The sequence below is a fragment of the Oncorhynchus masou genome, chromosome 32, assembly GCF_036934945.1.
Source record: "Oncorhynchus masou masou isolate Uvic2021 chromosome 32, UVic_Omas_1.1, whole genome shotgun sequence".
NCBI lineage: Eukaryota > Metazoa > Chordata > Actinopteri > Salmoniformes > Salmonidae > Oncorhynchus > Oncorhynchus masou.
This window is the reverse complement of record NC_088243.1, coordinates 94,032,701-94,048,356: the sequence shown is the minus strand read 5'-3', so window position 1 is coordinate 94,048,356 and position 15,656 is coordinate 94,032,701. Positions and strand designations below refer to the sequence as shown.

General features: G+C 47.3%; 1 protein-coding gene across 1 annotated transcript; it reads left to right on the top strand.

Annotated features, from left to right (window-relative positions):
- The first annotated feature begins 470 nt into the window (after positions 1 to 470).
- si:ch211-153b23.4 (uncharacterized protein LOC335392 homolog) lies at positions 471 to 15,315 on the top strand. Its single transcript, XM_064955489.1, has 11 exons — positions 471 to 578; positions 1,143 to 1,256; positions 1,595 to 1,803; positions 5,173 to 6,196; positions 6,302 to 6,757; positions 7,182 to 7,281; positions 12,161 to 12,309; positions 12,462 to 12,574; positions 14,005 to 14,094; positions 14,598 to 14,720; positions 14,855 to 15,315. The coding sequence occupies exons 1-11, from the start codon at positions 518 to 520 to the stop codon at positions 15,110 to 15,112; spliced, it is 2,697 nt and encodes an 898-aa protein (XP_064811561.1). The 5' UTR covers positions 471 to 517; the 3' UTR covers positions 15,113 to 15,315.
- Positions 15,316 to 15,656: the final 341 nt, after the last annotated feature.

Below are 15,656 nucleotides of genomic sequence, written 5' to 3'. Positions count from 1 at the left end.
GAACAGGTGTAATGAACACTGAACAGGTGTCATGAACACTGAACAGGTGTCATGAACACTGAACAGGTGTAATGAACACTGGACAGGTGTAATGAACACTGGACAGGTGTAATGAACACTGAACAGGTGTAATCCACACTGAACAGGTGTTATGAACACTGAACAGGTGTAATGAATAGGTGTAATGAACACTGAACAGGCTCAAAATTCACAAGTACAAGAAAATGATAATTACAACTGTTAAGACGTGTCCCCAGACAGAGGATTTGAACCTTTTGGCCTTCCATATTTTACCCCTTAGAAAATGACCTGTGTCCATTGACAGTCCATGTTAATTAATGGCTTTATTTTAAGGCTCTCGGAAGAAGTTGGGTGACTTGGTGAGAGGTATCAGAAGCGTCACTTGGGTGAATCACCGCGCCATATCCTGTAACAAGTAGAGAGAATGACGTAAGATCACCGGACAGCATTTATAACCTCAGAGCGCTCCGTGCCGCGTGCATTAGACACTCCGGTGATGGCTGAGCTCGAGGCAGAATCGCTTCATTTCTCCGTGGGAATCCTCGGTATCTCCGGCGGTGAGTGAACATTTAGATCGGTTCTACTTTTTATATAGCCTAAAACCTTTAAAATAATTAGCCGTGTCTTGCGATTTAAATATATTGTAAAATAAATATATTATTGAGTTGATGAAGCAATGAGAAGTTGATCATAAAAACAATACTTGGCATGGTCCCCGACAATCAAAATTACAGAGTAAATAAGATAACGACAGTTAGGTCCCACTCGAATATATTTGATCCAAAAAAAGTGGGACTTTTTTAATGTCGTTATCTTATTTTCGCTTTATTTTGATTATCCTTATAGGTCTCATATAAAATATTGTGATCACAAAAAAATGTGACAGAAGGTTTATATTATATGTATTATGTTGTACATGAATGCAGGCTGATTCTCAAAATAGGCTTTTTGAGAGATGTGAGGGAGAGTGGTCAGGAGCATCGGCAAGTTGCAGTACAGAAACTTGGCCAATAGAGGGCGAATATGGCTCTGTGTTCATGGCTTCTTGTCAAACAGTTTTTTTTTGTGAGTTTGTGTGGTCTGAAGCCTGATGTCTTCTGACCTGTTGTTGAACCCTGCAGGTTCACTACTGCTGCTGGTGAATAACTATGGCAGCTCTCCTGAAAAATCCCTCATCCCCCATACTGCACTGGGGGTTCTACTGCTTATCATCGCTGCCCTCTTGGCCTACTCTGGTACAATATCTACTGTTTATTACTCATAATAACCCTACTCTGGTAGACTACCTACTGTTTATTACCCATAATAACCCTACTCTGGTAGACTACCTACTGTTTATTACCCATAATAACCCTACTCTGGTAGACTACCTACTGTTTATTACTCATAATAACTCTACTCTGGTAGACTACCTACTGTTTCAGCTAGACATAAACAACTATTTTTCCCCCTCCCTCCTCCCTCCCTCCCTCCCTCCCTCCCTCCCTCCCTCCCTCCCTCCCTCCCTCCCTCCCTCCCTCCCTCCCTCCCTCCCCCTCCCTCCCTCCCTCCCTCCCTCCCTCCCTCCCACCAGGTGTGCGACGCAGCTTGTCCCAGTCCCGTTTGTTCTCCAGTGTGTGTCTGACAGTGTCGGCCCTTTGGGGTGGATCCGGCCTGGTCTACCTGCTGGTTGGGGAGCGGGTGTTGGGGGCCACAGAGCTGAGGACCTCTCTGGTCCCTGGTCTTGCAGCCTTCACCCTGGCCCTCCTCATCCTGGCTATAGTCTCGCTCTTCCAGAGAGAGGTGTGTAATGTGTGCTATCTGGGGGGGAAGTAGGTTTCAACAATTCTCGTAACTTTCCAAAAACTCTGGTTTTCCAGAAATCCTGGTTAAAGGCCCTCGCAATTCCAGGAATCTTCCAACCAGGATTTCTGTAAACTGGGACATTTTTGGGAAAGTTACTGGAATTTGGCAACCCTAAGCAAAGTAAAATGTCTGTTATTCACTGTAATAATGTTTTTAAAATTGTATAACGGCCTTAATTTTTGCTGGACCCCAGGTAGAGTAGCTGCTGCCTTGGCATAACTAATGGGGATCCCAGGTAGAGTAGCTGCTGCCTTGGCAGAACTAATGGGGATCCATAATAAACCCCAGGTAGAGTAGCTGCTGCCTTGGCATAACTAATGGGGATCCCAGGTAGAGTAGCTGCTGCCTTGGCAGAACTAATGGGGATCCATAATAAACCCCAGGTAGAGTAGCTGCTGCCTTGGCATAACTAATGGGGATCCCAGGTAGAGTAGCTGCTGCCTTGGCATAACTAATGGGGATCCCAGGTAGAGTAGCTGCTGCCTTGGCAGAACTAATGGGGATCCATAATAAACCCCAGGTAGAGTAGCTGCTGCCTTGGCAGAACTGATGGGGATCCATAACAAACCCCAGGTAGAGTAGCTGCTGCCTTGGCAGAACTAATGGGGATCCATAATAAACCCCAGGTAGAGTAGCTGCTGCCTTGGCAGAACTAATGGGGATCCATAACAAACCCCAGGTAGAGTAGCTTCTCCCTTGGTAGAACTATTGGGGATCCATAATAAACCCCAGGAAGAGTTGCTGCTGCCTTGCCAGAACTAATGGGGATCCATAATAAACCCCAGGAAGAGTAGCTGCTGCCTTGGCAGGAACTAATGGGGACCAATAATAAACCCCAGGAAGAGTTGCTGCTGCCTTGGCAGAACTAATGGGGATCCATAATAAACCCCAGGAAGAGTAGCTGCTGCCTTGGCAGGAACTAATGGGGATCCATAATAAACCCCCAGGAAGAGTAGCTGCTGCCTTGGCAGGAACTAATGGGGATCCATAATAAACCCCCAGGAAGAGTAGCTGCTGCCTTGGCAGGAACAAATGGGGATCCATAATAAACCTCAGGAAGAGTAGCTGCTGAATTGGCAGAAACTAATGGGGATCCATACTAAACCCCAGAAAGAGTAGCTTCTGCCTTGGTAGAACTAATGGGGATCCATAATAAACCTCAGGAAGAGTAGCTGCTGAATTGGCAGAAACTAATGGGGATCCATAACAAACCCCAGGAAGAGTAGCTGCTGAATTGGCAGGAACTAATGGGGATCCATAATAAACCTCAGGAAGAGTAGCTGCTGAATTGGCAGAAACTAATGGGGATCCATAATAAACCCCAGGTAGAGTAGCTTCTGCCTTGGTAGAACTAATGGGGATCCATAATAAACCCCAGGAAGAGTTGCTGCTGCCTTGGCAGGAACTAATGGGGATCCATAATAAACCCTAGGAAGAGTTGCTGCTGCCTTGGCAGGAACTAATGGGGATCCATAATTAACCCCAGGTAGAGTAGCTGCTGCCTTGGCAGAACTGATGGGGATCCATAACAAACCCCAGGTAGAGTAGCTGCTGCCTTGGCAGAACTAATGGGGATCCATAATAAACCCCAGGTAGAGTAGCTGCTGCCTTGGCAGAACTAATGGGGATCCATAACAAACCCCAGGTAGAGTAGCTTCTCCCTTGGTAGAACTATTGGGGATCCATAATAAACCCCAGGAAGAGTTGCTGCTGCCTTGGCAGAACTAATGGGGATCCATAATAAACCCCAGGAAGAGTAGCTGCTGCCTTGGCAGGAACTAATGGGGACCCATAATAAACCCCAGGAAGAGTTGCTGCTGCCTTGGCAGAACTAATGGGGATCCATAATAAACCCCAGGAAGAGTAGCTGCTGCCTTGGCAGGAACTAATGGGGATCCATAATAAACCCCAGGAAGAGTTGCTGCTGCCTTGGCAGAACTAATGGGGATCCATAATAAACCCCAGGAAGAGTAGCTGCTGCCTTGGCAGGAACTAATGGGGATCCATAATAAACCCCCAGGAAGAGTAGCTGCTGCCTTGGCAGGAACTAATGGGGATCCATAATAAACCCCCAGGAAGAGTAGCTGCTGCCTTGGCAGGAACTAATGGGGACCCATAATAAACCCCAGGAAGAGTTGCTGCTGCCTTGGCAGGAACTAATGGGGATCCATAATAAACCCCAGGAAGAGTAGCTGCTGCCTTGGCAGGAACTAATGGGGATCCATAATAAACCCCAGGAAGAGTAGCTGCTGCCTTGGCAGGAACAAATGGGGATCCATAATAAACCTCAGGAAGAGTAGCTGCTGAATTGGCAGAAACTAATGGGGATCCATAATAAACCCCAGGAAGAGTAGCTTCTGCCTTGGTAGAACTAATGGGGATCCATAATAAACCTCAGGAAGAGTAGCTGCTGAATTGGCAGAAACTAATGGGGATCCATAATAAACCCCAGGAAGAGTAGCTGCTGCCTTGGCAGGAACTAATGGGGATCCATAATAAACCCCAGGAAGAGTAGCTGCTGCCTTGGCAGGAACTAATGGGGATCCATAATAAACCCCAGGAAGAGTAGCTGCTGCCTTGGCAGGAACTAATGGGGATCCATAATAAACCGCAGGAAGAGTAGCTGCTGCCTTGGCAGGAACTAATGGGGATCCATAATAAACCGCAGGAAGAGTAGCTGCTGCCTTGGCAGGAACTAATGGGGATCCATAATAAACCCCAGGTAGAGTAGCTGCTGCCTTGGCAGGAACTAATGGGGACCCATAATAAACCCAGGAAGAGTAGCTGCTGCCTTGGCAGGAACTAATGGGGATCCATAATAAACCCCAGGAAGAGTAGCTGCTGCCTTGGCAGGAACTAATGGGGATCCATAATAAACCCCAGGAAGAGTAGCTGCTGCCTTGGCAGGAACTAATGGGGATCCATAATAAACCCCAGGAAGAGTAGCTGCTGCCTTGGCAGGAGCTAATGGGGACCCATAATAAACCCCAGGAAGAGTTGCTGCTGCCTTGGCAGGAACTAATGGGGACCCATAATAAACCCCAGGAAGAGTAGCTGCTGCCTTGGCAATGGGATCCATAATAAACCTCAGGAAGAGTAGCTGCTGCCTTGGCAATGGGATCCATAATAAATACAAATACACATATAGACCATATAAGTTTTATTGTTTTATGGTATTGTTTAATTGTATTGTATTGTGTTGTTGTATTTGATTGTAATTTGTTGTTGTATTATATAGTTATATTGTATTGTTGTATTGTATTGTTGTATTGTACCTTATTGTTGTATTGTATTGTTGTATTGTAGGTGGTCTTCTTTATTATCACCCTCTCTATCAGTCTGGCTTGTGGGCACCAAATCGCCGGTCTCTCCTCCCCGGGCTTCGGCCAGTCTGCCACCGCCGCCTGCTACCTGCTGGTCACTCTGGTGGGGGCGTACTTCGGCTGTGGCCGCCTGCTCTCCTTTATCACCCGAGGTAGAGTGGAGGCTCCTGGGACACAGCTGAGGAAGAGGAGGGCTGGGGGTCAGGGGTCCAGAGGTCCAGAGGACTGTAACGACGTGGTACCTGTAGGCCTGGTGATGAACCTCTTGTCTGCCAGTGTGTTAGCCTGCCCCCTACTGGCCGTGGTTCCCCAGCTCTCTGCGGGTCACGTCCCCTGGCTATGGACGGCTGCTGTATTCCAGCTGGGGGTGTGTGTCCTCTCCTACAGGGCCATGGACTCTTTGACAGCCACCTTCTATGGCTTCACCTCCATCCTACACTTCACTGAGGGCTACAGCGCTCTCCTCACAGCTCCCTCCTTCACCATCCACCCCTCCTCCCCAGTTCCCTTCCCCGTTGTCTTCTCTGTTCTGTTCTTCATCCTGGCTCTGTTCAGTTGTCAGAAGAGTCTTGCTGAGGGTCTGTATCAGCTGTTCTTCGTAGCGTATACCATCGCCCTCGCTGCCCAGCCATCCCTGTCCTTCCAGGCCGGGGCGCAGGGTGTACAGGCGGCAATCTTTGTCGTGTCAGCTGTGATGCTACTGGTCACCTCCTACAACATGTTAGCCAATAGGATCCCTACGGGGGAGGGCATGTTCAAGGCCTTGGTGATGCGTGTCAGCAACCTGACGCTCCGCCCCCGTGACAGACAGCTCCACGACCCTTACCTGGGCTACTCCAGGTATGCTGACGCCGAGGTGTTGGGCCACGCCTGCTCCGTGCTCGCTGCCTTCTCCATCACGTCGTCCGTGGAGGAGCGGGACCCGCTGGCTGTGCTGGTGCTGCCTTGGACTGTGGTGGCTGGGGGCATCCTACAGCTGCTGGTCGGCTCTGTAGCCTTCTCCCGAGGTAAGACCCGTGCATTATTAACATGTTACAATTGAATATTAGTTCTGCTCGTGTGATTATTGTATATCCAACACGTTTTCATCGTGTTCGTTTCCGGTACCGTAGGTAAGACACTGGAGAGCACGGCATTCATCCTGTACGGTGTCATGTGGTCTGTCTGGGGGCTGACGCGGTACGGCGGTCTCTACGGTGACACCCGAGGTTTCAACGTAGCAGTCGGCATCATCAGCTTCCTGTTGTTCAACAGTCTGGTGACGGTGGGAGCTCTGTTCCTGAACATAGCCTGGTTCCTCTACGCCGCGACCTTTCACCTCATTATCATCTCCTTTCTGCTGGATGCCGTCGGAGCACTGCCTTATGGGTACGATATCGGCGTGTCTATCGTGTTCGGCCTGGTGTCTTTCTACTGCTTCCTGTCTGGTCTGTTCAACATGACCTTCCTGACCCCCCAGTTGCCCCTGGGAAGGGCCCTGGTTAGGCTGAGCGGGGAAGGAGGAAGAGGGAGGGACACCTGTCCACATGTCCCGGCACGCAAGGCCACCGCTGTTCACCAGATAGCAGGTAAGAGGGAGGCAACTAACCTGGTGTCTGTCCCAAATGGCACCCTATTCCCTTAATAGTGGACTGCTTTAGACCAGAGGGTCCTATTGTTTCTCTCTCTCCCTCTCTCTGTCTCTCTCTCTCTCTCTGCCTCTCTGTCTCTGTCTCTCTGTCCCAAATGGCACCCTATTCCCTTAATAGTGGACTGCTTTAGACCAGAGGGTCCTATTGTTTCTCTCTCTCCCTCTCTCTGTCTCTCTCTCTCTCTCTGCCTCTCTGTCTCTGTCTCTCTGTCCCAAATGGCACCCTATTCCCTTAATAGTGGACTGCTTTAGACCAGAGGGTCCTATTGTTTCTCTCTCTCTCTCTGTCTCTCTGTCTCTCTGTCTCACATAAACCCTGATACTGTAACAAGAAGCCTAAGTCTGTGTCTGTCTGTCTCCAGAGATCATGAAGAATGGGGGTATATGTGGGATGCCCACTGACACAGTCTATGTACTGGTGGCAGCCTGTAACAGACCTGAGGCTGTGGAGAAAGCATACAGGTGAGTTACACTGCTTACTAGGCCCATATGTATCTCAGTGGATAAATAAACGTTGTACTCACAATACTGCATAGCGGTAGGTCCCAGAAATGTTTTAACTGCCTCTCCAAACCCTTTGTCACCCCTATAGACAGTAGTACTAAGCCAACCCCTATAGACAGTAATGTTGAGCCAACCCCCATAGACAGTAGTACTAAGCCAACACCTATAGACAGTAGTACTAAGCCAACCCCTATAGACAGTAGTACTAAGCCAACCCCTATAGACAGTAATGTTGAGCCAACCCCTATAGACAGTAGTACTAAGCCAACCCCTATAGACAGTAGTACTGAGCCAACCCCTATAGACAGTAGTACTAAGCCAACCCCTATAGACAGTAGTACTAAGCCAACCCCTATAGACAGTAATGTTGAGCCAACCCCTATAGACAGTAATACTAAGCCAATCCTTATAGACAGTAGTACTAAGCCAACCCCTATAGACAGTAGTACTGAGCCAACCCCTATAGACAGTAATGTTAAGCCAACCCCTATAGACAGTAGTACTAAGCCAACCCCTATAGACAGTAATGTTGAGCCAACCCCTATAGACAGTAGTACTAAGCCAACCCCTATAGACAGTAATGTTGAGACAACCACTATAGACAGTAATACTGAGCCAACCCCTATAGACAGTAATGTTGAGCCAACCCCTATAGACAGTAATACTAAGCCAATCCTTATAGACAGTAGTACTAAGCCAACCCCTATAGACAGTAATGTTGAGCCAACCACTATAGACAGTAATACTGAGCCAACCCCTATAGACAGTAATGTTGAGCCAACCCCTATAGACAGTAGTACTAAGCCAACCCCTATAGACAGTAATACTGAGCCAACCCCTATAGACAATAGTACTAAGCCAACCCCTATAGACAGTAATGTTGAGCCAACCCCTATAGACAGTAGTACTAAGCCAACCCTATAGACAGTAATGTTGAGCCAACCCCTATAGACAGTAATACTGAGCCAACCCCTATAGACAGTAATGTTGAGCCAACACCTATAGACAGTAGTACTAAGCCAACCCCTATAGACAGTAATGTTGAGCCAACCCCTATAGACAGTAATACTAAGCCAATCATTATAGACAGTAGTACTAAGCCAACCCCTATAGACAGTAGTACTGAGCCAACCCCTATAGACAGTAATGTTAAGCCAACCCCTATAGACAGTAGTACTAAGCCAACCCCTATAGACAGTAATGTTGAGCCAACCCCTATAGACAGTAGTACTAAGCCAACCCCTATAGACAGTAATGTTGAGACAACCACTATAGACAGTAATACTGAGCCAACCCCTATAGACAGTAATGTTGAGCCAACCCCTATAGACAGTAATACTAAGCCAATCCTTATAGACAGTAGTACTAAGCCAACCCCTATAGACAGTAGTACTGAGCCAACCCCTATAGACAGTAATGTTAAGCCAACCCCTATAGACAGTAGTACTAAGCCAACCCCTATAGACAGTAATGTTGAGCCAACCCCTATAGACAGTAGTACTAAGCCAACCCCTATAGACAGTAGTACTGAGCCAACCCCTATAGACAATAGTACTAAGCCAACCCCTATAGACAGTAATGTTGAGCCAACCCCTATAGACAGTAGTACTAAGCCAACCCTATAGACAGTAATGTTGAGCCAACCCCTATAGACAGTAATACTGAGCCAACCCCTATAGACAGTAATGTTGAGCCAACACCTATAGACAGTAGTACTAAGCCAACCCCTATAGACAGTAATACTGAGCCAACCCCTATAGACAATAGTACTAAGCCAACCCCTATAGACAGTAATGTTGAGCCAACCCCTATAGACAGTAATACTGAGCCAACCCCTATAGACAGTCATGTTGAGCCAACCCCTATAGACAGTAGTACTAAGCCAACCCCTATAGACAGTAATGTTGAGCCAACCCCTATAGACAGTAATACTGAGCCAACCCCTATAGACAATAGTACTAAGCCAACCCCTATAGACAGTAATGTTGAGCCAACCCCTATAGACAGTAGTACTAAGCCAACCCCTATAGACAGTAATGTTGAGCCAACCCCTATAGACAGTAATGTTGAGCCAACCCCTATAGACAGTAGTACTAAGCCAACCCCTATAGACAGTAATGTTGAGCCAACCCCTATAGACAGTAATACTGAGCCAACCCCTATAGACAGTAGTACTGAGCCAACACCAATAGGCAGTAATGTTGAGCTAACCCCTATAGACAGTAGTACTAAGCCAACACCTATAGACAGTAGTACTAAGCCAACCCCTATAGACAGTAGTACTAAGCCAACCCCTATAGACAGTAATGTTGAGCCAACCCCTATAGACAGTAGTACTAAGCCAACCCCTATAGACAGTAGTACTGAGCCAACCCCTATGGACAGTAATGTTGAGCCAACCCCTATAGACAGTAGTACTAAGCCAACCCCTATAGACAGTAATGTTGAGCCAACCCCTATAGACAGTAGTACTAAGCCAATCCTTATAGACAGTAGTACTAAGCCAACCCCTATAGACAGTAGTACTGAGCCAACCCCTATAGACAGTAATGTTGAGCCAACCCCTATAGACAGTAGTACAAAGCCAACCCCTATAGACAGTAATGTTGAGCCAACCCCTATAGACAGTAGTACTAAGCCAACCCCTATAGACAGTAGTACTAAGCCAACCCCTATAGACAGTAATGTTGAGCCAACCACTATAGACAGTAATACTGAGCCAACCCCTATAGACAGTAATGTTGAGCCAACACCTATAGACAGTAGTACTAAGCCAACCCCTATAGACAGTAATACTGAGCCAACCCCTATAGACAGTAGTACTAAGCCAACCCCTATAGACAGTAATGTTGAGCCAACCCCTATAGACAGTAATACTGAGCCAACCCCTATAGACAGTCATGTTGAGCCAACCTCTATAGACAGTAGTACTAAGCCAACCCCTATAGACAGTAATGTTGAGCCAACCCCTATAGACAGTAATACTGAGCCAACCCCTATAGACAATAGTACTAAGCCAACCCCTATAGACAGTAATGTTGAGCCAACCCCTATAGACAGTAGTACTAAGCCAACCCCTATAGACAGTAATGTTGAGCCAACCCCTATAGACAGTAATACTGAGCCAACCCCTATAGACAGTAATGTTGAGCCAACCCCTATAGACAGTAGTACTAAGCCAACCCCTATAGACAGTAATGTTGAGCCAACCCCTATAGACAGTAATACTGAGCCAACCCCTATAGACAGTCATGTTGAGCCAACCCCTATAGACAGTAGTACTAAGCCAACCCCTATAGACAGTAATGTTGAGCCAACCCCTATAGACAGTAATACTGAGCCAACCCCTATAGACAATAGTACTAAGCCAACCCCTATAGACAGTAATGTTGAGCCAACCCCTATAGACAGTAGTACTAAGCCAACCCCTATAGACAGTAATGTTGAGCCAACCCCTATAGACAGTAATACTGAGCCAACCCCTATAGACAGTAATGTTGAGCCAACCCCTATAGACAGTAGTACTAAGCCAACCCCTATAGACAGTAATGTTGAGCCAACCCCTATAGACAGTAATACTGAGCCAACCCCTATAGACAGTAGTACTGAGCCAACACCAATAGACAGTAATGTTGAGCTAACCCCTATAGACAGTAGTACTAAGCCAACACCTATAGACAGTAGTACTAAGCCAACCCCTATAGACAGTAGTACTAAGCCAACCCCTATAGACAGTAATGTTGAGCCAACCCCTATAGACAGTAGTACTAAGCCAACCCCTATAGACAGTAGTACTGAGCCAACCCCTATAGACAGTAGTACTAAGCCAACCCCTATAGACAGTAGTACTAAGCCAACCCCTATAGACAGTAATGTTGAGCCAACCCCTATAGACAGTAGTACTAAGCCAATCCTTATAGACAGTAGTACTAAGCCAACCCCCATAGACAGTAGTACTGAGCCAACCCCTATAGACAGTAATGTTGAGCCAACCCCTATAGACAGTAGTACTAAGCCAACCCCTATAGACAGTAATGTTGAGCCAACCTCTATAGACAGTAGTACTAAGCCAACCCCTATAGACAGTAGTACTAAGCCAACCCCTATAGACAGTAATGTTGAGCCAACCACTATAGACAGTAATACTGAGCCAACCCCTATAGACTGTAATGTTGAGCCAACACCTATAGACAGTAGTACTAAGCCAACCCCTATAGACAGTAATACTGAGCCAACCCCTATAGACAATAGTACTAAGCCAACCCCTATAGACAGTAATGTTGAGCCAACCACTATAGACAGTAATACTGAGCCAACCCCTATAGACAGTCATGTTGAGCCAACCCCTATAGACAGTAGTACTAAGCCAACCCCTATAGACAGTAATGTTGAGCCAACCCCTGTAGACAGTAATACTGAGCCAACCCCTATAGACAATAGTACTAAGCCAACCCCTATAGACAGTAATGTTGAGCTAACCCCTATAGACTATAGTACTAAGCCAACACCTATAGACAGTAGTACTAAGCCAACCCCTATAGACAGTAGTACTAAGCCAACCCCTATAGACAGTAATGTTGAGCCAACCCCTATAGACAGTAGTACTGAGCCAACCCCTATAGACAGTAGTACTGAGCCAACACCTATAGACAGGAGTGCTGAGCCAACCCATATAGACAGTCATGTTGAGCCAACCCCTATAGACAGTAATACTGAGCCAACCCCTATAGACAGTAGTACTGAGCCAACCCCTATAAGTAAAACTGAGCCAACCCCTATAGAGAGTAATACTTGTCTCTCCCCGTCTCTCCCTGTCTCTCCCTGTCTTTCCCTCTAGGTGTAAGCAGCAGGCCCAGGACCGGCCCATGTCTCTGTGGGTCTCCTCTATAAACCAGTTAGAACCGGTCAGATCCCTGTTGTCTCCTCTGCTCTGGGACTTCATGAGCGCTGCATGGCCCTCATCTATCAGCATGGTCATACCCAGGGGTTCGTGGGTGACTTATTAACACTGTGTGTGTGTGTGTGTGTGTGTGCGTGTGCGTGTGCGTGTGCGCGCGTGCACGTGCGCGTGCGTGTGTGTGTGTGTGTGTAGTTTATTTGAGTTACTGTGATGAGTAAGTCCTGTATTCTTCCGCCAGGCCCGTGGATGGAGGTGTTTGGTCTCGGGGAATCAGCTAAACACATTGGAACCCCTCAGAGCATCGCTATCAGGAACCCAGACTGTGCAGTAGCGACTCATCTTATCAACCTGGTACGAACCCTAACCCCTGACCTCTAACCCCTGACCCCTTACCTCTGACCTCTAACCCTCAGAGCATCGCTATCAGGAACCCAGACTGTGCAGTAGCGACTCATCTTATCAACCTGGTACGAACCCTAACCCCTGACCCCTTACCTCTGACCTCTAACCCTCAGAGCATCGCTATCAGGAACCCAGACTGTGCAGTAGCGACTCATCTTATCAACCTGGTACGAACCCTAACCCCTGACCCCTTACCTCTGACCTCTAACCCTCAGAGCATCGCTATCAGGAACCCAGACTGTGCAGTAGCGACTCATCTTATCAACCTGGTACGAATCCTAACCCCTGACCTCTAACCCCTGACCCCTTACCTCTGACCTCTAACCCTCAGAGCATCGCTATCAGGAACCCAGACTGTGCAGTAGCGACTCATCTTATCAACCTGGTACGAATCCTAACCCCTGACCTCTAACCCCTGACCCCTTACCTCTGACCTCTAACCCTCAGAGCAGCTATCAGGGACCCAGACTGTGCAGTAGCGACTCATCTTATCAACCTGGTACGAATCCTAACCCCTGACCCCTTACCTCTGACCTCTAACCCTCAGAGCAGCTATCAGGGACCCAGACTGTGCAGTAGCGACTCATCTTATCAACCTGGTACGAATCCTAACCCCTGACCTCTAACCCCTGACCCCTTACCTCTGACCTCTAACCCTCAGAGCAGCTATAAGGGACCCAGACTGTGCAGTAGCGACTCATCTTATCAACCTGGTACGAACCCTAACCCCTGACCTCTAACCCCTGACCCCTTACCTCTGACCTCTAACCCTCAGAGCAGCTATCAGGAACCCAGACTGTGCAGTAGCTACTCATCTTATCAACCTGGTACGAACCCTAACCTCTGACCTCTAACCTCTGACCTCTAACCCTCAGAGCAGCTATCAGGAACCCAGACTGTGCAGTAGCTACTCATCTTATCAACCTGGTACAAACCCTAACCTCTGACCTCTAACCCTCAGAGCAGCTATCAGGAACCCAGACTGTGTGGTAGCTACTCATCTTATCAACCTGGTACAAACCCTAACCCCTGACCTCTAACCCCTGACCCCTTACCTCTGACCTCTAACCCTCAGAGCAGCTATCAGGGACCCAGACTGTGCAGTAGCGACTCATCTTATCAACCTGGTACAAACCCTAACCCCTGACCTCTAACCCCTGACCCCTTACCTCTGACCTCTAACCCTCAGAGCAGCTATCAGGAACCCAGACTGTGCAGTAGCTACTCATCTTATCAACCGGGTGAGATCATATCATAGACCTAGTGCTGGGCTGGAACAAAAGCCTGCTCACCCTCTGTAGCTCTCAGGGACCAGGGTTGGTGGTCATTGGATATCTTAACAGATGCTTCCCATTCTTTTCCATTATTCTGCCCTGCAGGTGGGTCCCATCGCTGTGACGTCAGCCAACCCCACAGGAGAAGCAGACACCACACACCACAACCAGGTGTACGCCAAGCTGGGAGACAAGGTGCCCACAGCCTTGTTTATACCGGGCGCTAACATAGATCTGCCCTGATCCTGTTTACATTCTGGTTATGTCCACATTTTCTGAAATATATCGACACATGGTATGTTATCAGTCCACTGTACCGCATTGTGACCACATTTCCTGGTTCCTTCCTTTATGCAAGTCATTTGACAGCTATTCTTTCAAAATAATATGTATTTATTTATTTAAAGACACATATATCAATATTACTGTAGTACTACTGTAGGCTATGAGGACTGGCCACCCCTCAGAGCCTGGTTCCTCTCTAGGTTTATTCCTAGGTTCTGGCCTTTCTAGAGAGTTTTTCCTAGCCACCGTGCTTCTACCCCTGCATTGCTTGCTGTTTGGGGTTTTAGGCTGGGTTTCTGTACAGCACTTTGCGAAATCAGCTGATGTACGATGGGCTTTATAAATACGTTTGATTTGATTAGTTCTGAGGGTCCAGCTGAGACACAAATAACAATCTCTCTCTGTCTGTCTAGGTGGATGGTGTGTTGTGTGATGGGCCGTCCCCTGAAAACAGTGCCTCCACTGTGGTCGACTGCACCAAGATAGAGAGCGGCCATATTGGATTCTTCAGAGTGGGCCTCATCCCCAAGTCCCAGGTAAGCAGGGATAGGGACTCTTCAGAGTGGGCCTCATTGTGTGTGTGTGTGTGTGTGTGTGTGTGTGTGTGTGTGTGTGTGTGTGCATGCTTGTCTATATGTAGTGTCTAACACCTCTGTTATGTGTGTACCAGGTGCTCCAGATCTTTGAAGACATCCAGAAAAGGCACTCCCATGGCCAGATAAACCCTGGATTTGAAACAGACCTCACAGAGCCTGGCCCTAATGTGACAGACCCTCAGAGACACACAGAACAACACAATACACAGTCCCCAGAATCCTCTCCAGTTCCACCAGCCACCCAGTCTCCTGCCTACATCGACACCTCTCCACATCCATCAGACTCCCCAAGCTACCGCCCCTGGGTCCTGACAACTACTGAAGACTCTTAGTTACTGTCTTAGTTTAGAACATGTAGAAAGTGTAACATAAACTTAATCTTATTTTAGCTTTATTGGGTAAATCAATATTGGGTTCATTCTAACTATGTATTAGGGTTGTAGCTCTACAGTTGCTATGGAGACAGATAGTTGTCACATACATACTGTGTTCTCTGTAATGGAGTTGTATTAAAGAAGCCTGTGCCATCGACAAATTCATGGAAGAAACATCTTTTCTTTGCGGATCTATAAAGGCATTAGCCTAAATAACGATCCCATATTCAGATCGTTAAATCAGTCTGCACATCAACACAATAATGGAATAATCACTTATGAAGCTGTCTTAGTCAAATAGACAACTGCTTATATCAATTCCTATGTTGATGGCAGGACTGGTACATATGTAATATAGAACACATGCAGATAGAGGATGTATTGTTAGACACTGACACTGCTGTTTGGATCTTCAATTAACCTGCCCTTTCATTGGATCAACCTCATAGATATCTCCCTCTAGATAGAATATATTAACCTCTAAACAGAATATATCTCCCTC